The sequence below is a fragment of the Lipotes vexillifer genome, unplaced genomic scaffold (genome assembly GCF_000442215.2).
Source record: "Lipotes vexillifer unplaced genomic scaffold, Lipotes_vexillifer_v1.1 scaffold236, whole genome shotgun sequence".
NCBI lineage: Eukaryota > Metazoa > Chordata > Mammalia > Artiodactyla > Lipotidae > Lipotes > Lipotes vexillifer.
In genome coordinates, this window is record NW_006773295.1 from 1,713,378 (window position 1) to 1,739,476 (window position 26,099).

Sequence of the window (26,099 nt, forward strand, 5' to 3'; positions counted from 1 at the left end):
GGAGGCTAATGCCACCCAGCCTCAGGAATATTTGGCCTGGCCCTGTGAATGTCATCGTGTTTGAGGTTTGAGTATCAAGGGGGATAGCAGTCTAGCTCAGAGATGAACAATTCAGTAAGATGGGGAGAAAGGCCATAGCAGGATCCAGTAGGCCCTGAGCTGAGAGCTCCGGGGTTTGGTTCGAGATCCAGGGCCCGTCCTGACACATATTTGGTGTGAGAGCTAGGGCAGGCCATTTCACCTTCTAAATTCCAAGTGTCCTCGTTTCTAAAATGGGTGCAACCCAAATAGATCCTGGGACCCTAGTGATCCAGTCTCAAAACTGTGTTGTAGTCAATGAGATACAAGCCAACAACCAAAAATAATTCAAGAGTAATTTGCGTCTTGTTCTATCCAAGAGCATTAAGGAGGATCCAAGTTTCAATCCACAGCAACGCTTCATGTCTCTTTAGCAGGAGGGAGTGGCTAGGACCCCTTGTATGTTAATAAATTTTGTCCCAATCTCGTGGGATTTGTAATCTCTGCCTTACCTCCCTCTTGTAGGGCTGTGATGAGGTTTAAGTGAAGTCCTAGAGTTATAGGATTGTCCTGTAAAACACTGTCCCCATGGGAGGAGCCCATGTTATCCTCTCATTCCTCAAAGTCCCTATGTAATCTGTGATTTCATTCCACTTTCACAACCCTGTGCACCGTGTGTGATGCCATCTCATAGATGAAGAGGCTGAGTGAGGCCCAGAGAGTCCAGGAGGCTTTTGCTAAAATCACTGGGATTTGAATCCAGGCCTGGGCTGGGACCCAGAAACTGTAGGGTGGCTTCTGATGAGTGACCTCTCCCACTTGCCTGCAGAGGAGCTGGACAAGCTGATCTCGGACAGGCCAGAAAGCTGCCGACGCCCTGGCAAGCCAGGGGAGCCTGAGGCCCCCGTGCTGACCCATGCCACCACGGTGGCCATGGCCCACAGCTGCCTGGCCGTCTCCCAGCTCCCACCCCAGCCACTGATGACCCTGTCCCTGCAGTCGGTTCCCCTGCACCACCAGGTCCAGCCCCAGGCACATCTCACCCCAGACTCTCCTGCCCCGGCCCAGACCCCACCCCTGCATGCCTTGCCGGACCTGAGCCCCAGCCCCCTCCCCCAGCCCACCGTGGGAAGGGCACCTGTGGACTTCATCAGCATCAGCACCGACATGAACACCGAGGTGGACGCCCTGGACCCCAGCATCATGGACTTCGCTCTGCAGGGTGAGGCTGGAGGGAGGGGGGGAGGGGAACAGAGCGGGGAGGGGCAGGCTGGGGGAGGGGCAGCCCAAAAGGTCAGGGAGGGAAGGGAAAGGGGGGCGGTCTGCATTTAACCCATAGCGCGTCCCTTTGGAAAACACTTCCCAACCACCTAATCCTAGCAAATTACAGCAAGCATTTAGTTAGCACTTGCAGTATAACAGGCCTTGTGCCAAGCACTTCAGAGGCATCATCCTGCAACAGTCCTGGGAGGCCACTGCCATTTCATATTCCCATTCTGCCGATGAGGAAACTGAGGCCAAGAGAAGTGAAGTCACTGGCCTGAGGTCGCCAGGCTAGTAAGTGGCAGAGCTGGGATTTCAACCCGGGCCTCTCTGACCCCAAACTTTCAACCAGTATCTGCTTCAACCTGCATGTGCCAGCCTCGTGCCAGGTCACACTCTGACCCACACGGTCATCCTCAATACAGGGGGAACGAATGAATGAATGAGCAAGGGGAGTTCAGGCTTCAGTGATGGCTCATAAGTCATCCATTCGCTAACACTGGTGCGCCTACTGTGTGCCAGCCACCGGCCGAGAAATCCTCTGCCCTCGAGTTGCGTGTCTAGTGAGGGAAATGGACAAGGTATCAGGTTAGTTAGTTAGCAAGTTAGTCAGTTACAGCTGTGGAACGGGTATGTTTGAACTGCCCTGCTTCTCCGCCTGGATTATTGTGCAGTTAAAACGTGCTGGGGAAATCATGGTTTTGTCCCCTGGCTTTGACCATGATGGTACCACTTAACGAGGGCCGAGCGTTTCCCACTCATCGCCTAGTTTCAGCCTCTCAATCCTAGGCGGTGGGTTCTCTGATCATCTCATTCCCTCCCGAGGAGCCCAAGGCTCTGAGATGGTAGTGATGTTCCCAAGGACGCCCAGTGGAGAGGGAAGGGCCGGGGACGCTGGCTCCTCCATGCTCTCCTGTGACGCGTGACTTTAAACAGCACAGGTGGTCTCTGCCTCAGCCCTAAGACGGGCTTCGAACTCGGGTCCGATTGACATGAACGCTCTTGTCTTTGAAAGGGAACCTCTGGGAGGAAATCAAGGATGAGGGCTTCAGTCTGGACACACTGGGCGCCTTTGGAGACTCCCCACTGGGCTGTGAGCTGGGGGCCTTGGGCCTGACCCCTGTCTCCGGCGGCAGTGACCAGTCCTTCCCGGACCTGCAGGTGACCGGTCTCTACAGCACCTACTCGACCCCGGACAGTGCGGCCACGCCATCCGTCACCTCCTCCTCTCAGTACACGGGAGCCCCAGGGAACAAGCCTATAGCCCTGCTTTGAGCCCACGGCCTCGCCTGCCCCAGAACCTGGGCCCAGGAAGGATGCTCACCGAGCCGGGTGTTCCTGCAAGAAAGGCCCCTCACCCTCCCACAGGCCTCTGAACGGTCGCTGGGGCTGCTGGCCGACAGGGCAGTAGTTGATCTCCCTGGCCTCTGCGGGGAGTTTCTGGGGCCTCCCCAAGTCGGGAGGACAGAGGAGAGCGGACAAGCATCCCCGCCTCCCCCACTCTCGATGCTCCTCCGAGGCTTGAGATGCGAGGCCTAGCCGAGCTGAGTACAAGGTCTCTCTAGACTGCTCCCCCAGTCTGGCTCCCAAACAACCTGCAGCCCGCTTTGGGACGCATTGGTGTGCCACGCAAACACCCCAGGGGGAAGGCCTTTAATTTATTATTCTCCTAGGATGAAACACCTGCCTTAGCCTCCGGCGGACAGGCCCTGAGGCTGGGAGCGGGGCTGGCAGACCGTACAACTTCCCTTGGACTGGAGCAACTTGAACTCTGAACCAGGCACCTGCCCCGCGGGCCTCCGGGCTCCCTTCTCCCTTAGTCCGTTAGGGTTTCACAGAGCGAATCCCTGGGCCATGCCGGGCACTGTGACCCTGCAAACATTTATTTATATTTATTGGAGCATGTCCAGGCCACTTCGTCAAACTCAGCCCGTGGCTCCTGGCACAAGACTCTATGGTCCCTCCCTGCAGCCCAGCGATCCTAACTCCTAAGTTACCCGCACACCATGTCTCCAACTGGCTCTTAAGCTCTTTGCAGCCTTGGGCTGCTTTTTAGAACAAGCAAGCACTTTTGATACTGTGAAACATCCTATTTTTAAAAATTAGAGACCAGATATTTTTCTAACCGTTCAGTCATGATTCGAATCTCTTGCCACGTGTACCTCAAAAGAGAGACAACCTAGTTTTGAGCGCTGGGGGCTTCAAGTCAGGATGGGAATGGGAGGAATGGTAGGGGGCTTTTTGTACTGGAATTGAAGACACCCCTGATGGAAAGAAAGTAAACTGTGAACCAGGTAAAATTTGACCCACGTAGCGAGTGGGGCTGTCGAAGCCGCAATGCAGAGTATTTATGGGCACTTTTTGGCCTGTCTCACTGCCCCGTGACCTTTTTTGTTTCTTTCCCCCCTCTTGTTGCCAGTTACTGACTTTCCAAGTGGCAGGTTCTGCAGACAGTCGGGTTAGAGGGGACCCAGGTGAGTGGGCTGGGACAAGAGGAGGTAACCAGGGATTGGCCTACGGCAGCAGCTTACACCACTGTCCTGACCAACTGGATGTTGGATTCCTACATCTGGGAGTTCCTGAACCCTAGAGCCAGAATTTTCTGAATAATCCACAGCCACCTGGGAGGCTTGGTGTTCAGGCCTGTCTCAAAGGACCATCTCTAACTTCTTCCTAATTCTGGAACTTTCCACCAAGCATCACCATCGTTACACACAGCTCAGTGCTGCCCGTCTGACTGGCACTGCTCTGCTGCTTTGTGTGACATGACCCGCCCCCCGCCGATAAGATGTCTGAGTCATTAAGGAAGACGCGTGTTCGGGTGATGCCAGGACTGTGTACCATTGTGGTGGAGAACCGTCTTCTGTCAATAAAGGCTGAACGCAGCTCTGTGGCTTGGGTGGGGGGGGGGGGTTGATGGGGGAGGGAGGGGTAAAGGACAACAGCGCCCCTCGCCCCTCACAGCGGAGACACCCCCCTCACAGATGGGAAAACCGAGGCCCAGAGAGGGAACACTGAACCCAGGTCTTCTGATGCCAGGTTCCCATCGTGCCAGACACTGGGAGGACTTCGTTGTTATCAGTAAAATTAGCCTGGCCGCCGGTCACCATCCCATGGTGCCAGGCTCTGGATGGGCATACGCTCAGGCAGTGATGTGAACCCCGCTTACTGTTCAGAAGGCGAGGCTCAGAGAGGGTGGGTAGGACTTGGGGTCCAGCGAAGAGGCAGGACTGAGTCCGTGTGTGCCAGGTCCAGAGCCCGAGCTCAGCGGCACTCCCCAGAGCTGGCTTTTGGTGCCCGCCTGGGGTCAGAGAAGGCACCAAGGTGGGAGGAGGGGGCACCCTTTTCAGCACCAGGCCCTGCGCCAGTCACTGCTGTAAATTAGCTCATTCCATCCTCGCTACAACCCTAAGAGGCGTGTCTTACTAGTTATTACACCCATTTTGCAGACGGAGAAACTGAGGCTCAGGATTAACGGAGGTGACTTGCCGCCCAAGGTAACAGCAAAAGGGCATATTAATTAGGAGTTGGTTGAACTCTTAAGCCCACCCAGGAAGGGGCTTGCAGCCTCACTGGGGAGACCAGATTCACACATATGCAACGATTAGCAAGTAGGGAAGGTAGGGGATGATGGGGCTGTGGGTGGTATTGGGAAGTGCTGAATGGGGCCCCACCTCAGTGGAGAACAGGCAGGCCGCAGGGAGGGGGTGCCTGCAGCAGCCCTGGGCTGCCTTTCTCTCCCCAGCACCCCTCTTCCTCAGCTTGGCTCCAGGGTGGCCCTGTGACTCAGGCCTGACCAATAAGAGCATCACAACCCCCGGGCATCCCTGGTGACCGACTGGGGGGCAAGTGACTCAGGCCATATTGGTCACAGCCAATAAGCATCACCTGGGGGATTTGTAGAAGCTCTGAGACAGAGGGGTGCCCTCCTCCTGGGGTGCTAAGCTGGGAGGATGGAGCCTGAGTGGCTGGATCACCACGTGGAGAGGGCTGGGGAGTCCTTTCTTGAGTCACATCCATTCCTTACCACAGGCAAATGGGGCCAGGTATGTACAGAGTCAGGGCAAAAATGCCAAGGCCACAGAGTCACGGGCTCTGGGCAAGAGCCCCAGTCACAGCCAGAACCCCACCTGTGCAGGGACCACACTGACGCCAGAAGAAAGCATAGAGGAGAGACGGAGGAATGAGGCTTAGTTGAGGGTTTCTCTGCAGTTGGCCAACTAATGGGAGAAACATACTCATTGCCACCCTTTGAGGGCCTGCCGTGTGCATCGTGGAGTCAAACGATGCTCCGGCAGCATCTCCCTGAAACAGCACAACCAGACACTCAGCCAGTGGGATGGTCCCATTTCCCAGATGAGAAAACTGAGTCTCAGATCATGATCATGCAGCTTTTCTTCCCCCTCCACGAGAAATCACCCACAGTCTAACAACAAAAAGACAAATAACACTGGCTTAAGAGCAGAGGGGGCTTACTCCATGCTACAATGTGCACTATGACACAGTGTATCTTATTTTTCCCTCCTACTCCCCATGGTGTAAAGCTGTCACCCCCTGTGGTGGGCGGAATAATGGCCCCCAAAGGCAGCCACATCCTGATCCCCAGCACCTGTGACTTTATGCTACATGGCAAAGGGAATTAAGGTAGCAGATGGAATTAATGTTGCTCATCAGCTACCCTTAAGCTGGGAGAGCATCCTGGATTATCCAGGTGGGCCCAATGTAATCACAGGCTCAAAGCAGAAGAGGGAAGTCAATGTCAAGCTCTGAAGATGGAACGAGGCCTCTAGAAGCGTCAAAAGGCAAGAAAACAGATTCTCCCTTAGGGCTTCTAGAAGGACTGCAGCCTTGCCAGCACCCTGATTTTAGCCCAGCGAGACCTATTTCGGACTCCTGACCTCCAGAACTGTAAGAGAATAAATTTGTGTTGTTTTTAAGCCACTGAGTTTGTGCTAATTGTTACAGCAGCTGTAGAAAACAAACACACTCCCATTTTACAGAAGAGGAAATGGAGGCTCAGAGAGGCCGAGTAGCTTACCTGTGATTAGCAAGGGGTAGAGATGGGATTCCGATGACACTCTGCTTCCCCACAGTCAATCGTCAGTCTCAGAGGGCTCAGTGGACACTGTCTACTTGCTGGTTTAAAAAGGAGCCAACACAGTGGTTGGGAGTCCGCCTGCCGATGCAGGGGACGCGGGTTCGTGCCCCGGTCCGGGAGGATCCCACATGCCGCGGAGCTGTTGGGCCAGTGAGCCATGGCCGCTGAGCCTGCGCATCCGGAGCCTGTGCTCCACGGCGGGAGAGGCCACAACAGTGAGAGGCCTGCATACCGCAAAATAAATAAATTAATTAAATAAATAAATAAAAAAGGAGCCAAAACTCTGAGGTTACGCCGCTGGGATTTAACCCTGGGTCTGCAGATCTCCTGGCCCCTTCCACGGCACCGTACTGCCTGGTGTAGTGTTTGCTCCTGAAGGGCAGCTGGTGGAGGTTAGGGGAAGGATAAAAGGTCAGAAGCAGGAGATGAGGTGGTGCCTCTGGAGGATGCTGGTTGAACCGATGCCGTTCTTCCTCTGGGTACAGATGCTGAACCTTCCATCTCCAGAGTCACAGTCCCCTGAGTCCAGGGGTAGCAGGGCAAGGACTAAATAGGCAGCTGAAACATGGGAAACTTCATTGGCGGAAGGAAGGGAGGCAGGGCAACTGGGGGAGGAGCAGCTGAGTGGGCAACGGAAGCAGAGGCAGAGGAATTGGGAATTTAAAGGCTCGCTGGTGGGGTCTGTACATCCCGCCCAAGATGTCTGAGGGATGCAAGGAAAAAGGTTCAGTGTCTTTTGAATTAAAATGGCTTCTAGGCTCCACCCAATAGGATGGCTACCATAAAAAAACAACAAACAGAAAACAACATGTGTTAATGAGGATGTGAACACATCAGAACCCTCGAGCAGTGATGGTGGGAATGTAAAATGGTGTAGCCCCAAGGAAAACAGTGACTGTTCCTCAAACACTTAAATACAGATTTGCCATATGACCCAGCAATTCCCCTCTGGGAATATACCCAAAAGAAAAGTGAAAGTAGAGACTCGAACAGATATTTGCTATTCATGTTCATAGCAGCACTATTCACAGCAGCCCAAGTGTCCATCGATGGATGATGGATAAACAAAATGTGATCTATATATACGATGGAATTATTATTCAACCTCAAAAAGGAAGGCAACTCTGACACCGGCTACAGCACAAATGAACCTTGAGTACATTATACTAAATGAAATAAGCCGGTCACAAAAAGACAAATACTGTACGATTCTACTTATATGAGGTACCTAGAATAGCTAAGTTCAGAGAGACAGAAAGTAGACAGAGTTGTAGCATCCACCTCAAAAGCTCATGGGATTGCATGGGACGAGGCCAGGGCACTGGAGGTAGCCAGTGGCCGTCACCCTGAACATTCAGTTTAGACCCGGGCTGCCCACCCAGGCCTCTGTGCACACTCAGTGGTCTGATCCTTTCTCCCTTCCCTGGAGGCGCCTGTGCTAAGTCTCTCGAGGGAAGAAAAGTCGACCCTATCAGGGAAGTCTGTTCAGCTGCCGGCAGACAGCAGCTTGTGTCCATGTTTGAAATTGAGCTGCAAGCATGAAGTGGTTCCCCCGGTGGCCTTCGGGAGGGGAAGTCAAATCAGAGCTTTGTCCTCCTGAGATGGGGGCTTGCACAAGATCTCAGTGGTTGTCGGAGAATGGGCAGTGATTCCCCAGTGAGGCGGCCTGCTTTCTCTGGTCCAAATAAGCCAAGGCCAAAGTGCTTCCTTCAAAAAATTATTCATTCCACACATTTCCTGGCAGGTTCCTCCACCCACTGTTCCTGGGTAGCAGCTAGTCATCGACTTATCATCCCTCCCAAACCAGCAGGGCCTCCCCGCAACAGAAAGCATTCAGTTCTCAAAGCAGCATGGACTCTTCCCTGCCCCCCTCCAGCCTCAGGATGCGACAACGGCTAATTTATCTTTCTCTCAGCCCTCACGGCACCCACACCACCTTCATCGGCCAGAGCTGTCATTGGCCGATGGCCTCGGACATCCTCCAGCACCCCAGCTTGTAGGGGCTTCCCCGGGCAACCTCGCCGGCCTCCAAGTTGGACAGGTGAAATGTTTGGTGTCCTCAAAGTGCCCATCACAGCAGTGGAGGGTGGCCAACTCCCTCCCATCACTGGCACCCAGGGACAGATGGATGGGGCCAGAAGGATCGCAGGTCCTGACGCTGTGCGGCCTTCAGAGCTGGGTACTGGCGGATGCAGTGCGAAGCCCTCCCAGAGTGAATCAGTGTGGTCCTCACGCTCCAGTCCTCAGGAATAAACAGCTCTGTCCGTCAGGGCCAGATCCCACCAACAGACATCGAGGCAAGAGGCGAAAGAGTGAAGGTGACCCGAAGGGCCCTCCAAGGCAGGTGACGGCAAGCACAGCGGCGACACCTGTGAGCAAGCTGGGCTGAGAGTTTGGAGAAGGCTTTCCTTCTCTTCTTTGTCCTCCCAACCTGGGCTGGAGGATGCCTGCCTCTTCATGCGCCCTCCAGGACATGGGGGGGCTCGTGCTCCCCTCCTCGGAGGGAAGGGGCAGGCAGAGGGCTGTGAATCACATAAAAGAAGTCTCCCAATGCCCTTGAACCTACGGCTATGCAATTCTCTGCTAATGAGAGAACTAAGCCTGGTAATGGGACGTTGCTAGTGATTCACTACTAGGGGCCACGTGGGGAACAAAATACCATTTTACACTCTTAATAAAAAATCATTCATACCCTTCCCTGGGTGACTCAACAGGATCCGAATAAGCACCATTACAAAAATAGGTTTTCTCTTGCCTTGTCTCTATTTTTCTTTCTTTGTTATGCTGCTATGAGATGCTTACATCATGAGCTGGTCTCAGAGTAAGAATAATAATAAAGATTCCATGCTCTGATATAAAATGAGCCTAAAAAGAACACCTGGATCCCAGAAAGCAGGCACCGGAAAGTGGCTGGAAACTGGGGTGTTTGGGTTCAATTCAACTCAGTGACGCAGCAAAATGTCTTAAGAGACAAAAAACAGACTTCCCAACAATGGAGAGGAGGTGATTTCTGCTTGGAAGGGGCCACTTCTGAGCCTTTTATTGAAACAGGAGTGACTTGGGGGTCAGCAGCCTTGCAGCAATTTTAAAAAGCAAACTCCCAAGGTGCAGGCGAGGGCCTGCAGTCAGCAGATCAGTGTGGTTTCTCTTGCCCGTGGACCTGCAAGTGACCGGCAGGACCGGGGTCAGGTGGAGGCCGGGCTGTCCATGGTGGACAGGAGGTGAATGATCTGGGCCCGCTCGGCCGGGCTGATGTGCTGGCATATGTACACCACGGAGTCCACGGCCACCTCGGGGTTTTCTTGAACCAGGCTGCATGGGAGGGGAAAGAAGGGCGAGGTCATTCCTGCCCCTGAGTTCAATGGGCCCTACGGCAGCCCCAGATCCCTGTGCAGGGCCCCTTCCCATTCCTGGGGGAGGGCAGCCAACCACCCAGAGCTCCCAACACTCTTCCTGCTGTGGTCACTGTCACACGAGTCCTGGCTTTTGCGTTTGCTGACAAGTCCAAGAGGTGGGTGGGCAGGCGGGGCGGGCACTCACCCTCGGATGGTCTTGAGGACAGAGTCTCGCTTCAAGTACTCTATGTTCTCCCGGATGGTGGAGCGCAGCCCCTCCCCCGCCTGCCAATGCTGCTCCAGCCACTGCACCGCCGTCTGGTTGTTGTCCCATAGGTAGGCCTGGGGAGCGAACAGAGGCTGCGTCAGGGAGGGACACCCTGCCGGGCGGGGCTCCCCCTCGGGCCCCCCTTGGCCCCCGCCTGCCAGCCCACCTATCTCTGCCCCAGGCCTACCTTGACAGCCCCCTCCATCTCCATGAACCAGCGGCGCAGCATGGACTGGACGTGCACGTGGCTGAGGTCGCTGCAGGCCTTCAGGACCTCTTGCTTGACCTGGTCCTCCAGCAGCAGGCGACGCAGGCGCCAGTACAGGAAGGTGCGGGCAGTCTTCCAATCCAAGATGTCCTGCGGACGAGCCCCGGGCCTGAGCCCCCAGAAACGGTGGGGCAGGGGACTCGGGAGGCTGCCGGGGCCTGGCCCTGTGCTGGGGAAAGCTCTGGGACCATTCCCATTTTACAGGCCGGGAAACTGAGGCTTGGGGAGGTGGCAGAGGCAGGACACTGCCAGGTCTCTAGGCTGCCTCTCCTGGGGAACAAACCTGGTGCCCACGTCCACCGCCAGACACAGAACACGGGCTCACCAGAGGTACGGAGGGCTTAGGCGAGGTAGGAAGGAGCACGGGACGCAGAGGGAGCAGGACTGGGGATGTCCTCGTGGGGACAGGGCAATAGAGCGGGGTTGTGATGGTCAGTGGTGGGTGAATGCAGGGTGGGAACAATGGTTCCCAAATCTGGACCAGCAGTTCTAAACACACACAGAGGTTAGACTGGTGGTTCCCAAACTTGGCTACCTATTGGAATCTCTTGGGGATCTGAAGAAAAAAATACTGATGCCTGGCTTCTCCCCACTCCCACCACCCATATTCTGATTTAATTGGTCTGGAGAGCCACCTAGGCACTAGGATTGTTTTATTTTAAAGCTCCCCAGGTGATTCTAACGTGTGGCATTTGACTCATCCCAAAGCCCTGAGCCCACATATCCTCTGTGTGTTGGAAACCAGGTGACCTTAGAATGGGCCATTCGCGCCGACCCTAGAGCTGCAGGCTCTTACAGAGATGGCACCCTTCTCCAACATCCTGCTGGGCTTGTCATGCAGGTCGGCGAACTGCACCGCCACCTGGTGGTAGATGGGCAGTAGCAGGTCCTCCCGGGCCTTCAGCTGGCCCTCCAGCTCCTTGCGGTGCTTGTCGGAGAGCTCAGACATTCCTGCAGGCAAGGGCAAGAACCAGGGTGGGCAAGACAGGCCTCAGCTTTAATTCTGATAATGCCCAGAAGTCAAGTCGCTCGTGCAGTCTCAAAAATGCACCCAGCGTTGCAAGACAGCATTCAACACGCAACTTCAAATGTATCCCCTTTTATCAGGCCCGCTGTGCTTACAGGACACTATCAGTTACCATTTTTAATATATATGGTAAAATCTAATAAGGGAATATTATAAACAAGTCTATGCCAATTCAATAATTTAGATGAAACAGACCAATTCCTTGAAATATACAAACTATGAAAGCTCACCTAAGAGGAAACAGATTAAACTGAACATTCCTATATATAATAAAGAAGTTGACTTTGTAGTTAGAAATCCGCTATCAAAGATTTAAAGACATAGTGCCAATTCAAACTCAGAAAATAGGAGGAAACACTTCTCAACTCTCCCTGTGATATCAGCATTACCCTGACACCAAATCAAAGAAATTATACACCCGTCATCACCATCATCATAAATCCTGTGAATTTATGATGACACAGATCAGTTATAAAGACATTGACACCTAACATGGACTTTTAAAGAGAATTACACCTAAAGTTACAAGTGAAACAAAGCTGTCACGCAAACAAAAATATGTCTGAAGGAAAAATTCTAAAGGGTAGTTTTGCTACCAAAATTCTAATGTTTCTTATTGGCTCAAAATACTTCAATTATTATATCCTGTGTGCCGAGAAATACATTCACTAAGGCATAGTGTGTATGTTTTAATGTTAAAGGAGTTGATACACTGTATGTGAACATTTAAAATATCTCATAATTTTTGCTGCTGTGTTTTGGTATGTCTTCACTATTTTTAACATACCAGAAACCTCCAGCAATGAGCAGGCTGAGCCTCTCTTGACCTCTGAGAAGTGATTCACTTCAGACCCACTCACCTAGCTGTTCCACAAGCTCCCTGTAAATTGGGTCGATTCTTCTCATGGTCTTTACCAGATCTTTCTTCCGGTACTTAATCTCCACTGTTCCCTCTGGCTCCAGAACACTCGCTCTGAAAAAACAGCAGCGGGGGTGGGGGGGGTGTATGAGGTGTCCCCCAGCAAGCGACAGCCAGAGGACACGGCAGGGGGAGGCAAGACAGCCAGGAAATCTGGTGTCAGTCCTCTGCTCTTTCATTGACTCACTGTGTGACCCTGGGCAAGTCACTTCCCCTCTCTGGTCATCTGCTTCTACATCCATAGAATGAAGAACTAAACCAGCTTTTAAAATAAAGTGTTCTGGGACTTCCCTGGCGGTCCAGCGGTTCGCACTCCGTGCTCCCACTGCAGGGGGCGCAGGTTTGATTCCTGGTCGAGGAACTAAGATCTCACATGCCTCATGGTGAGGCCAAAAAGTAAAAAATGGAATGGACTATTCTGAACTCTTGAAGGCCCTTTCAGCTCCAAGAGCATATGACTTTCTCCAGAACAACATAAGCCTCGAGCTCTTCAGCCACAGTCCTTTCTGGCCTTCCTAATCTCTGCTCTCCTAGGGCCAGGGCACTGTTTCTGAACTCCTTAAAGCACACAAAGGCACACTGAGGGATCCAAGGTATGAGTGACCCTCTCATTCCCAACTCTCTCACTCACCCCTCAGTCTCCCCCTGCCCCCTTTCCTTTTGATAGCTTGGAAACCCTGAGCAATACTATATGTAGCTCTGAGCTTCCTGGTGGCCAGAGTGAAAAGTTAATGATGACCCCATTCAAGGCTGTTCTCGTCCTTAGTCTTCCTGGAGGGTGATCTCAGCAGCCTTCCATGAAGGTCTAGGGTCACTGAAGGCAGGGCAAGTTTGGCTCATTTGCACCATATCACAATGCCTAACCCACCGCCTGAGACATAGGAGGTACCTAATAAATATTCATTGGATTAAGGAATGAATAAGGGAATAGACATGGGAAGAAGGTGCCTATCTATACTTTGGGCAGAACTACTCTTGAAGCCTTTAGAGTCTACACAGCATTTGGCATAGTCTTCATTTTGAAGGCACTCAAACACTGAGTTGCAAGTATTATTGTCATTATCCTTTCTGTAAGAGTTCCTGGGATGAATTCCTGATTTAAAAAAAAAAAAAAGTGCCAAGAAGGTTTCTCTCCCCTGAAGAAGTGGTATCCTCTTATGCAAGTATTCATTCAGTCATTTGTTTGGCCAGTATTTCCCAAGCACCCACTAGGAGTCAGGCACTGTACTGGGCCCTGGGTTATAAAACTGAAAAAAACCCAGTCTCTACAGGAGAGCTTTGGGAGAGACTCAGAGTCTAGTAAGAACTAGATGACTGGTCATATTTCCCTTTTCATCCTGGCTGCCAGGTAGCTCAGATGCTTTGGGTCTTTCTTAATTTGACTGCAAACTTCCTTGGGAAGCAGGTGAGTATAGGTAATGAAAGAAGAGACAACAATTCCTCCACCACTTCTGGGCTCCAGCCACTAATTCTACTGAGACAATCCAATTGCACACTGGATGCTAGTTTCAGATTGGTAAAACTGGAGGCTCTCTGTCCCTTCAGAAACTCAGAACACCCCTGCGATCCTCAAGCCAGTGGCTCAAAGGTGATGGGGCCTAAGGACTGGGAGTGAGAACAAGAAAAGGCTAAGGTGGGTTGGGGGTGGCGCATCCACCTGCTCTCTTTGTCCGCGTATATTTCTATGCACAGTGGGTTGATGGAGGTGTCCATGACCGCCCAGGAGCCTCCCCGGAGCTCCGCACAGGGTGGGATGTAGATCAGGATAGGTTGTTTGTACTTCCGGAGGCCATCCACGATGTAGGCTCCAAACTTCAGCACCTGGTCGTACATGTCTGAAAGGCAAGGCAGCCGCCTGGTGAGGTGACTGCAGGCCCCGGTCTTCACTGTCCTGGGGGTTCTGGGAGAGCGTGGTCAGCTGGGAGGCTGTACAGCGCTACGGAAAGACTCTCACTGGGCCGAGAGGCAGGAACTGGCCCAGATTGCTCCCTAAGTGCCCACGGGACCTTGGACGGGTCCCCCTCCCTTCCTGGGCCTCAGTGTCCACACCTGGAAAAGGAGGCACAGAACGATTTCTAAGATTCCTTCCAGCTCTGACTCCGAGATGCACCTGGCCTGTCCCACTATTCCCAGAACAGAACCCTCCCCAACAATAACACAGGCCCTTCCCTCCTGTCCACAGGCAGTTGGTCCTTATTCTCTACCAAGAGGTGCCCATCCAGTACCAGGCACCCTACATGGTAACAACAGCACCATAACAAAATCCACCATAATCACACTGAGAGTAAACACCACGTGCCAGTGATGGGCTCAGCGAGTCCTCACCTTGGCCCTTGAGTTGGTCCTATTCTTACTCCCCTCATAGAGGAGGGAAACTGCGGCTCGAGCAGTCACCCACCCAGCAAGGATTCAGACCAGGTCTGCCGGCCCCCGTCCGGCTCTTTCCTCAACATCCCACTGATTGTCACTGCATCTTGAAATGCGCTTGGTGGCTTTAAAAGCACTTGTGTGACTGTCAGGTCACTGATGCTCACAGCAGCCCCCTGAGGAGGGCAGGCGCCTTCTCCCCATCTTACCAAGTGGGGAGGTGACAGCCCAGGTCACTGGGCAGCTTCCTGGGGCCGTCCCTGCCACTCCTGGTGTGACCATGACCTCTAGCAAGTCACACCAGGCACCCTCAGTTCCTCAACTGTAAAACGGACGGCGTTACCTGAATGGCTCAGGGTTGGGGGAGCTGAGCTAAAGTGATGGTGGGACCCCGAGGGGGCTGTCCTCAGTGCTGACCCCGAGGCTTCAGGGCACCCACAAGGAAGGCCACTTTACCTTTCATGCCACCGGAGAACCCCCTCCAGTTGGCAAAGATCATGAGGGGCAACTTCTCCCGGTTGAAATCCTGGATGGCCTGGGCTGTCTTGTAGGCCGAGTCTGGGAACCACACCTGGCCTGCCTGCTGGATTATCTGGAACACAGAGTGGCCTGGGTCCGATTCCTCTGTGCAAGGGCAGCCCCGGAACACGGGACGGCCGCCCACACTTTGCCCCGGAGGACAGGCAGTCTGACCTGAGTTGGCACCAAGGCCGGAGCCAGGGCTCATGGGGAAGGCCCACAGCTCGTCTGTAACCCTCAGACATGTGACCCTCACTCTGCAGCCCAGGGAGGTTCCTGTTGCCCACAGACAGGCACCAAGCTAGTAGAGGCCACTGAGTGGGGTCCGAGGACCTGCCCTCTGACTTCTGAACTCCTCCCAGTATGCGGTGTGGCCCACCCTAGAAATAGCAACAGCGATGGGGGCTGGAGGTGGGAGGGATTCCTAGGGACCCGCCATCCTCTGAGGAAGACAGTGCAGAGCATTATGCATCCCACAGAGTGTGTTGAAGACCCCCAGGGCCAAGGACTCCCCTGGGTCTCTGAGCTGGAAAGACAGACGTGTGACCACCTAGGACCCACTCTTGTCAGCTGAGCCAGCCAAAACAGCAGCCCCAGAAAAACTACCATGAGATGTCACCTCACACCTGTCAGAATGGCTATCATCAAAAAGTCTACAACAACAAATGTTGGTGAGGATGCGGACGAAAGGGAACCCTCGTACAATGCTGGTGGGAATGTTAATTGGTGCAGCTACTCTGGAAAACAGTAAGGAGGTTTCTCAAAAAGCTAAAAATAGAACTACCATACAATCTGGCACTTCTGCTCCTGGGTATATATCCAAAGAAAACAAAATCACTAATTTGAAAAGATACATGCACCCCAATGTTCACAGCAGCGCTATTTACAATAGCCAAGACATGGAAGGAACCCAAGTGCCCACCAACAGATGAATGGATAAAGAAGATGTGGTATATATACACAATGGAATACTATTCAACCATTAACAAGAATAAAATTCTGACATTTGCAGTAATGTGGATGGACTTAGAGAATATTATACTTAGTGAAATAAGTCAGAGAAAGACAAACACAGGATATCACTTATATGTAGAATCTAAAAAATAATACAGATGAACACATATGCAAAACAGAAACAGGCTCACAGATAGAAAGCAAACTAGTGGTTACCGAAGGTGAAAGGGAAGGCGGGAGGGGCATATTAGGGGTATGGGATTAAGAGATACAAACTGCAATGTATAAAATAGATAAGCAACGAGGATCTATTGTATAGCACAGGGAACTATAGCCATTATCTTGTAATAACTTTTAATGGAGCATAATCTGTAAAAATGCTGAATCACTGTGCTGTACACCTGAAAGGAATATGATAATGTAAGTAAACTACACTTCAATTAAAAAAAACCCAGGACAACACGAAAATAGCAGCCCCAGCTCCCTGGCCCCTAACCTTGGCCTCGGAATCCAGGTTGGCAGGGTCTGCAGGCACAGCCAACTCCACTGTCCGTGTCTCTGCAGCGATCACTCCGACGGGGATCCCCCCCAGCCTGCAAGGTGGAGCACAAGGGAACTGGGGCGCTGGGCAGCATCCCAGGCAGATTCGGGGACCGGTGAGTCCAGCCAGCCCGAGCTGATATTCTACACGTGATATTCTACGGGCATAGGGGCTGGGTCTTGGGTGGCCAGGATGAGGGCATATAGAAGAGAGTGCTGTTTTCAGTCTGCCAGGTTATTTTACCGGAAGGCAAAGCAGCTGCCCCAAAGCAGTGAAAAGCCTCACAAACTAGCAGGCTGGCAAGGTCCTTTGGGTGCCCTTGTTGGGGCAACAGCGGCCATGTTTGGGGGAAGGGTCAGGCCAGTGCAGGGACGGGGGCAGCACTGTCCACTAGAACCTTCCGTGATGATGGCCACGTTCTCTATCTGCCTGACCAGTGTGGCAGCCGCGAGCTGCACGTGACCACTGAGCATTTGGAATGTGGCAGTGACAGCGGAGGAACTGAATATGTGTCGTGCTCTTTCACTGTAACTCATCTTAATATGAACTGTCACGTGTGGCCAGCAGCTACCATGGTGGACAGCGTGGGTCCAGACACCTCGTCACATCTAGAAAAGGACTGAGGGATGCTGAGCCTGAAGGAGCTTCAGTCATGGGGAGTCCGTGGCATCGGTATCTATCACCGCTTACCACTGGCTGCCCCCAGCCACATGCAGCACTTAATTACTCTCATTTACACTCCCAACAGTTGTATGAGGCAGGTTTGGGGAGAGCAGTCTTCAAATAAAGAGCTTCCTTATGGAGGGAGGAGTAGATTTCATCTCATGTTTAAAAAACATATTAAAAAAAAATAAAACATGGAGAACAGCTAAGTTCCAATACTAGGCTTAGTATTTTCATAGTTATTGCAGGGAGGTAAATAATAACAACAATAATGACAGTGATGGGAGCTGCTACCACCTGTGGAGTGGTTATGATTTTTTTAAAGCTTTTTATTTATTTATTTATTATTTATTTTTTAATTTTTTGGCCGTGGGATCTTAGTTCCCTGACCAGGGAGCAAACCTGCGCCCCCTGCAGTGGAAGCGTGGAGTCTTAACCACTCGACCGCCAGGGAACTCCTTGTTTATTTTTTAAGTGCCTAACATATGTTATTTCTTCTAATCATCACAACAATCCTTTGGGGTGGGGGAGGTGTCGAATTATTACCCCCATTTTACAGATGAGGATGTAAAGGCCCAGAGAGGGTGAATGACAGAGCTCAGGTCCAACTCCAGAACCTGGACTTGAAGCAACTACATCGCGTCAGGGATCTGAGTGGTAAATTATGAGGATGCTGCTTTGGGCTCCATATAAAGAGGAACTTTTGGGCAGCTGGAGTGATCCAAAAAGGTAAGGGCTACACCACTGAGGAATGTGAGGCTCCGCTTTCAAAGCATTCAAGCATTTAAGCCTTCTGCCCGTTATGGTCTACAACAGGGGTTCCTGCCTGTGGCCCTCCTGAAATGGGAATTCACAGTTCTGACTGTCTGCGCAGTTTCCGGGGGGAGTACCACCTTCTGATTCCCAAAGGGGTCCATGGCCCCCCTGGCTAGGGAGCCCTGCCCCAGGGGCAGACACGAGGGGCAAGGGTGCTGGCCCCCAGCAAGAGGTTGGCTGAGATGCCTTCTAAAGCCACAGACAAATCCAGACTTCATGCAGAAGTTCATCATCCAGAAAACCATCCCCCCTGCCCCCCACTGCTTTTTCTTTCAGAAAATCCTGGGGCCAGGAGAAAAGTGTCCCTAGGGGCCACCTAGGAGGAAAGAATCCCTGGCTTTGTACCTGGGAGTCCCAATACCTGGGGAGGCCAGGTGTGTGCTGCCTGCCCCACCCTCAGAGGTACCTTGCTCGTCCTGTCACCACGGTCTGGGCCCAGGGCACCATGATTTCCTTGAAAGTGCCCTGGTCGAAGAATCCACTCTGCCAGGATCCCTTCAGGGCTGTGGGCAGAAGCGCAGAAGCCCAGGCCAGGGGCTGGGTTGATAAGGGCCCCCCGCACCGCGTCCGCCTGGAGGAGCAGACTGCTCTCCTGTCTCTCTAAGGACAGCCTGACCTTGACAGCCCAAATACCTTTTTTCCTGGAAAACTACACAGATACCAACCCTTCCCCCGCCCCCCAACACACAAAACCAGGGCTGCAGAAAATACAGCAAGTCAGGAATTCAGTCCATACAGAACATCCAACTATATACATCAACTCCTGTCAAGGCCAAACACAAGGAGACCCTAATCACAGTCTCTGCCTTTTCTTCCCAAGAGGCAAAGAGAGCTGATGGATGCCTTCGGAAGGTAGGATTTCAAGAAGGGACCACCTGCCCCAAAAAACCCATCCCTGACATGGTGGCTGCAGCTTCAAAACCATTTAACTGGGAAGAAAGTGTTCAGTTTGAGAGAGAGAGAGAGAGAGAGAGAGAGAGAGAGAGAGAGAGAGAGAGAGAGAGAAAGAATATGATGATGTCAATTGCAGGCATCCCTGGAGAGGACGTGGTGCCAGGAATCCACACCACGGTGTAAATGACTGCTGTTTGGACAAGAGGTGCCAGGTAGCATGAGAGATCTCAAGTTGCAGGAGTGGGAGGTTGGGCTTCTGGGAACAAAGCAGCCCAACCTCAGTGTCTGCCTGGGGGCTGGCCCGACTAGCTGGAGAAAACTGTCAGTAATATATTAGGCGTTTTTAAAATCAAGATAAAGCCAGTGCTCGCAGGCGAGAAAGCCCAAGAGAAATGGCAGAGGGAGAAGCAGGGCATGGGGCTTCTTCTGCTGGCAAGGCCTGGCACGCTCCTGGCAGCACGTCCCCTGCCCCACACAGCTGGATGGGGAGGCCAAGTTCTAAAGGGGACAGCGTGTGAAATTCTAGACTCGGGATTGTGGTAACAGGGGCAGCTCAGCTTTCCTGTTCTGGTTGCTCCGAATGTAATCAAATACTTCCAGGAGGCCTACCTGTCCCTTTCAGAGAGAGAGAGAGAAAGCGAGAGAGAAAGAACTGTGTGTGTGAAAGCATGTGGGTGCACATGGGTGTGTGTGAACGTGTGTGTGCACATCTATCCATGTGAATCTGTAAACGTGGGTACGGAAGAGGCTAAGTTACTCGTCCTGAGTAAACTCATGGAGAATTACCTTATTAGGTTTAGCCAAATCGAAAAAGAAAGAAAGAGAGAGAGAGGGAGAGAGAGGAGCATTCTTCTCTTTGAAACCCTGATGTCACAGCATCAGAGTTTCCACCTATGTAACCGCATTTGGGGAAATTCGGGGAGGGAGGCCATGACCTCTGCTACCCTTCACCTCCATCCATCAGCTCAGAAACTGGAGGCTGTTTCCACCCCTTCTTGGTCAATAGCTCAGGAAAAGCTTAGAGAAAAATCTCCATTCCTCCACCCCCTTTGCATTCGATCTCAGGTGTATCCCTCTGGGGTATCTGACCAAGTAACAGTGCTTCTATTGACATGTTCCTTTATCCCAGGCGCAGAAAAGAAGCCCCGAGACCCAGGTCTCAGGCAAAGCCCTTTAGGACTTACTTGGGTGAGGCCTTCCTGCAAGCAACCACCGGGGGTCATAGGGTGAGCGAGATGGCTGGAATTCAATCTCTCTGTCAATGGGGTCAGTGGGTGTGATGATTGGGACAGGGCTGCGATTATCCTAGAAAAGAAAGCCGCGTCTCCAACTCAGTCCTCTGTGTCTGTCCTCTGTGTCTGTCGATAACGTCTGCAGTCTGCTCTTTGCCCTCCTCTCCTGCTCTGGTGGTGATGCCTGGTTACGTGACAGAAGCCCAACCCCAAATAGCTCATCATCACATTTATGAGTAGCATTTGGTGAGGGGGGGCTAGTAAGCGCCGGGCTCTACACGTCACTTAACCATCATGGTAACACCCTGGGGTGGGTGCTATTGTTATTCCCATTTCACAGATGAGGAAACCGAGGCTCAGAAAGATTAGGAGATGGTCCTGAGGCCCCATTACTACGGAGGAGGAAGCCAAAAATCAAATCGAGCCTGACTGCAAAGCTTGAGGATTCTCTGTTGTCCAATGTTACGTCTTTTGATGAGAGGAAATGCCAACTATTTTTTGTTGTTGTTAGAGAACAGCCTTTTATTCTGTTTGTTCAGGCACCAACCATCGACTATTCCCTTAGAGAATTTACAATGACATGGAAATAGCACAGAGGTGATTTTTTTTGTAAATTAAGTATAAACTATTTCCCTGGGTATAAAGAGGATATTTAGCAATTAACTCCCTGAGTTGTGGGATTAACAAACAAAGATTTAAAAATAAATATTAAAGCTACTGATGTTCGACATTAAAATTCAAAGCACCTTGTGTGTAAAATTCTAGCTGTATTATCTCAGGGTAATTAGTTTGCTAGTAATTGTCATACAGGATGGCATGTGCATTTTAGAGGCTTGTTTCCACTCACTCACTGGCCATATTACCTTGGACAAGGTACTGCATTTCTTTAAATCTCAATTTCCTTATCTGTAAAGTGGTAATAATAATAGCAGCTCTATGATAGGGCTGTTGTGAGGATTTAACAACATTATAAAGATAAAGGGCTTCACATAATGGCTTTAGTAAGTGCTCAGTAAATGTTAGTGATGACTCTTAAATCTTGGTCTTGGTGTAGGAGTTGTAAGAACTCCATTTTGTTTTTAAATTCATTAAATACATCATTCCACATTTAACACATGTCCATCCACATTGAAATTGCCACCTCCTTCTAAAGGATTGACAGAGAGCATCCTTACAATGGCATTAAAAAAAAAAAGCAAAGAACAGCAAGTACAGGGCTTGGTATCAGAGAGGGAAGGAGGGAGGAGTAAAGAAAAATTAAACCCAGACACATCTTCAGTGCTCCCTGTTCCCCACACCCCCTGGCAAATGAACTTGACAACAGAGTCTTCCAGGCTCTTAGCTGCAGAGGGGGATACTGCACCTTTGGCATATAGGACAGCCACTCCAGGATGGTACAAACACCCTCGAAGTCATCCGGCACGGTGACATGGGAGACACCATTGTAATGCATGATCTGCACGCCGCCCAGCTGGTTGTTGGATGTGTAAACCTCTCTGCCCAGGACCTGCTTTGACACGGCAGGGTTAGCAAGGTTCTGCCCGGCCCGGGGCCCTTCCACCTGTTCGGAAGTCATCTCCCTCAGTGGTCCTCAACCCTGGCTGCATGTTAGAATCATCTGGGAGCTTTCAAAAGTCCCGATGCCCCGGCTGTACCCAGACCAATTACATCAGAATCTTTGGTATTTTCTTTTTTAACTTCCAGAAAATTCCAGTATGTAGCACAATTTGAGAACCAGTGATCCAGCTGATTACTCTAGTCAACTCCAAAGCAAAACCCTACCTAACATTTCTGACGCAGCAGGTCTGCAGTGTGGCCTGAGAATTTGCATTTTTATGTGATCCCAGGTGATGCTGCCGTTTCAGAGGCCGGACTTTGAGACCCTCAGTGGGGTTTTAGCAGATATTATGCTATGGAAGCTTTACAGCAATGTGGAAAGCATTTTAATACCGTGAAAAAAGTCGAATGAAACTGCACTCACCAGGAGTCTAACCATGTTAAGATATAAGACGAGAGGAAAATATGCCAAAATTATAGTAGGAGCAAAATTACTTTTTGGGGGGTCTTTTTCCAATTTTCTGCAATGTGTAATGCCATTTTAATAATTTTTAACATTTCAAAAATATTTAAAAATTTAAATTACAGTAATACAGAGTTAGTTCCACCAGAAGAGCTTAATATATATACATTTTTTTTTTTGGCTCATAACAGGCCCATATAACTGCAAAATGGAAAAAACAGCTCTTACATCAGTAGGCATGAAACTGGTTTCATGTTGAGAAAAATCCCCCATCGCGGACACTGGGAAAGTTAAAATGACCCCTCCCCCACCCCGCCCCTACATGTCCACTCCCCAGTGGCCCCTTCAAGGTCACCTTGTTGAGAGCCATTGCCCCTGTCAGGATGATGTGGGAATTCTCCACCTGGATCACTCGCTGGCCCAGCCTCACCAGGTAGGCCCCGATCCCAAGGGCTCGGCAGGTCACCTGTGGAGACAGGATCCCTCCTGCATTCCCCAGGGCCACGTGCCCCACCTCCCACAGTGGGGACAGCCCAGGGACCCACTGGGCACCAACGGAAGCTAAGCTTGGCCACTGGCAACCTGATTGGAGGCCAAACAGCGTGACACAAGCCTTCCTTCAGGGTGCCTGACCTCAGCCTCCTAACCAGAAAGAATGGGGTTAGCAAAGAAGAGTGTTGTAAAGACAGCAGAAGTGGAATGTTCTGGTTCTTGCTTCAAGAGGCATGTCTGTGGCTCTTCTGAGCTTGGTCACTCCTGAGGCACTGCAGCCGTTCACACAACCAAAGGAGGCCTAGGAGGGCGTGTGAAACAGGAAAAATCCGAGCGAGGTCTGTACCGAGTTAACAGTATTGTGTCAACGTCAATGTCCCAGTTTTGATCACGTCTGATGGTTATACTGTCATGGGGGAAGCTGGGTGATGGGTACATAGGACCTGCCTATGCTATCTCGTTATCTGGTGTGCCCTAAACTATTTCAAAATAAAAAGACATACAGGCAGATCTCGTTTTATTGCACTTCACGGATATTGCTTTTTTTTTTTTTATAACAAACTTAAGGTTTCTGGCAACCCTGCATGTCAGATGATGGTTAGCATTTTCTAGCAATAAAGGATTATTTATTTATTTATTTATTTATTTAATTTATTTATTTTTTTTGTGGTATGCGGGCCTCTCACTGTTGTGGCCTCTCCTGTTGCGGAGCACAGGCTCTGGACGCACAGGCTCAGCGGCCATGGCTCACGGGCCCAGCTGCTCTGCAGCATGTGGGATCTTCCCGGACCGGGGCATGAACCCGTGTTCCCTGCATCGGCAGGCGGACTCTCAACCACTGCGCCACCAGGGAAGCCCAATAAAGGATATTTTAATGCAACATCTCTAAGGTGTGCCTGTCTGTATATATATAAATAAAAGATACATATATGTTTCTATATTTTTGGAATATATAAAGATATACATATCTTTTTATATTCTTCAAAATAAAAATATTTTGGAATATGTAAATATATGCATAAATCTTTTTATTTTGAAATATATATGAAACACATTTAAATGACATGTAGAAAACAAGCCTAAGGAAGACACTCATGGCCAACATCTTCCACCTTGGAAACTGAAGATACAACACTGAAGGTAAAAGTCATATCTTGAGGGACAGTTTACCATTGAAAAGTACTATTACTATGACTCTACCAGAAACAGAAAATATTTTTGAAAAGGCCAAACTGGGGAGCGGGAAGAGAGTCATTTAGTACCAGTTAAAATTGGACAAAAGTTCTTCTAAATACTCAGTACCTTTTAAATAAGAGGTGATTGGCCCCTGATTCAAACCAACCAACTCTAACAAGATATTTTTGAGATAACTATTCAAACTGAACCCAAACTGTGTTCTGATGATATTAAAGAATTGCCATTGATACTGTTGGGTGTAACAGTACTGTGGTTATGTTTTTAAAAAATTAATCTAGTAAAGATCCACATTGGGGTACTTACAGATGGAAAGATTAAGTGGAGTTTGCTTTAAAATATTCCAGAACAGGGGGGCAGAGGGACTGGGGACATAGGAATGGTTACACGTTGATAATTGTTGGAGCTGGTGATGAGTACATAGGGCTCATTAGCAATTCTCTTTGCTTTCTTGACTATTTTAAAGTTTCTATAATAAAAAGTTGAGACGGAAAAGAAAATAGGAGGGGACTCACCAAGCTGATGGTGACAATCTCATCATAATCCAGGGAGGTCTCCCCAGCAATCATGCCTGAGCCCCTCAGATTCTCTACGCCCAGGCCATCCTCCTTCCCAATGATATCCGTGATGACATACCTTCAAGAACCAAATGCGAGTTAAACACTGAGCTCTAGCCCAGAAAAATCCAAGGCTGACGCGTTTCCCAAGGACCCGAGGAAGGAAGGCTAAGCAAGGTGAGGGATTGGAAAGTGATAAAGCAGCCAGAGGTGAGATGAAGGCGGGGGTCTAGGCCCCTGATGACTGGCCCTAAAGTTTCTAGAAGGGCAAGTACAGCATCGATAATCATCACCCCTCCAACCAAAGATAAAGTTTGCCTATTCAGAGGCTGTCCTAATGAAATGTCACCCCACCCTGCATTCCTCCAGAAGCAATCTAGAATAGCCTTTGGTCTACAGAGACATGGGGGTATACAAGGAGAAGCCACTTGGTTCATAATCAATCAATCCATCAAGATTCTATGGCCATATAAGTACACTGTACAGCCTAACCCATTAGGGATTCACAAGGCATTTCAGTGCATTAAATGTTCTGAGAAGGCCTGCAATAAAGATGCTTGTTGGATCTCATTTAACCCAGTGTTTCCCAAACTTACTTGACTATGGAAAATTTTCACTCCCCCCCATCCTCCCAAATCACTAACATTCCAGGAAACTCAGCCTGGGAAATTCTGATTTAAAAAACCCACAACCTTCCCTGAAAAAGACAGCCGGTATTGCCCTTGACGTTCTCACGGAGCAGGCCCTCCTGGCATCTTCCCAGCTCACCAAATCACTGCTGAGTCAGTTTGGCTAATTTGGTCACAAAATGTGAACCTGCAGCTCTGGGGACACTGTGGGAATCCGACCTAATTCTCCTCGCATGATGTGTCATTTTTGCAAAGGGCGTGCCTCATTCTGGGATGACAAGGATGGGCTCACCCTAAAGGATGCCCCAAGTGTCTGAGCTATCAGTGCCCCCAGTGGAGCTCGGGGGTCCCATTGTACAAACACTACCACCGGCTTGATATACTGTCACAAGCCCAGAGGCGAAGAGGCAGATTCCCCTGGGAGTAGCTGAAATTAACCACAGGCAAAATGAAGGAGCTGCCTGGTAAGTTACTTACCTGGATTCTCCTTCGTCCTCGATGTGTTTACAATGGACGGAGTTCAGGGAGCTGATTGTGGTGTAGTCTTGGGGAGTCAGGTACAGGTATTTAATTCCCTTAAAAATATATACTTCAGTAAGGCTATGAGTCCAGCTTCCTGCATTCAACAGCCACTGTTTTGTTTTAATGTCAACACTGTGTTGGGTGGGTGGGGGCGGGGGTGTTAATAACACCATGTTAATAACACAGTCACCTGTCTGATGTTAATGCCATGTTAATAACAGCAATAAACTGAAGGTCTGCTCTGTGCTTTCCACTGGTCCTTACAATACAACCTCACTTTCTTCCTGGGTTCTCTGATTTAATGTTTTTTAATCATCTTTTCATTCTCTTTCCCCTACGGGGCTTTTTTTTCTTAATGCCAACCCCCCCACACCAATAAAATTTTATTGTAGATATATTGTTTATGTAATGTGTATATGTATGTATACATATATGTGTGTGTGTATGCTTTTTACATGAAAAGAATAATTTTTGCCCCTTTGGCGGGGGGGGGGGGGGGGGAG

The 26,099-nt window shown here is 50.5% G+C and overlaps 2 protein-coding genes across 2 annotated transcripts in view; one reads left to right on the forward strand and one right to left on the reverse strand.

The window, feature by feature from the left end:
- FOXN4 (forkhead box N4) overlaps window positions 1–2,556 on the forward strand; it is a 23,181-nt gene extending 20,625 nt beyond the window's left edge. The window contains exons 8-9 of the mRNA XM_007448225.1: window positions 848–1,240; window positions 2,297–2,556. Of these exons, the coding sequence (XP_007448287.1) occupies window positions 848–1,240; window positions 2,297–2,556 (653 nt within the window). The remainder of the gene's footprint in view (window positions 1–847; window positions 1,241–2,296) is intronic.
- A 7,008-nt stretch (window positions 2,557–9,564) lies between these two features.
- ACACB (acetyl-CoA carboxylase beta) overlaps window positions 9,565–26,099 on the reverse strand; it is a 98,680-nt gene continuing 82,145 nt past the window's right edge. Inside the window, exons 40-53 of the mRNA XM_007448226.1 lie at window positions 25,552–25,649; window positions 24,404–24,524; window positions 22,558–22,668; window positions 21,546–21,689; window positions 20,135–20,255; window positions 18,463–18,559; window positions 16,533–16,629; window positions 15,020–15,155; window positions 13,854–14,031; window positions 12,138–12,250; window positions 11,047–11,201; window positions 10,170–10,340; window positions 9,920–10,056; window positions 9,565–9,691 (exon numbers count right to left, since the gene is read on the reverse strand). Of these exons, the coding sequence (XP_007448288.1) occupies window positions 9,565–9,691; window positions 9,920–10,056; window positions 10,170–10,340; window positions 11,047–11,201; window positions 12,138–12,250; window positions 13,854–14,031; window positions 15,020–15,155; window positions 16,533–16,629; window positions 18,463–18,559; window positions 20,135–20,255; window positions 21,546–21,689; window positions 22,558–22,668; window positions 24,404–24,524; window positions 25,552–25,649 (1,806 nt within the window). The remainder of the gene's footprint in view (window positions 9,692–9,919; window positions 10,057–10,169; window positions 10,341–11,046; window positions 11,202–12,137; window positions 12,251–13,853; window positions 14,032–15,019; window positions 15,156–16,532; window positions 16,630–18,462; window positions 18,560–20,134; window positions 20,256–21,545; window positions 21,690–22,557; window positions 22,669–24,403; window positions 24,525–25,551; window positions 25,650–26,099) is intronic.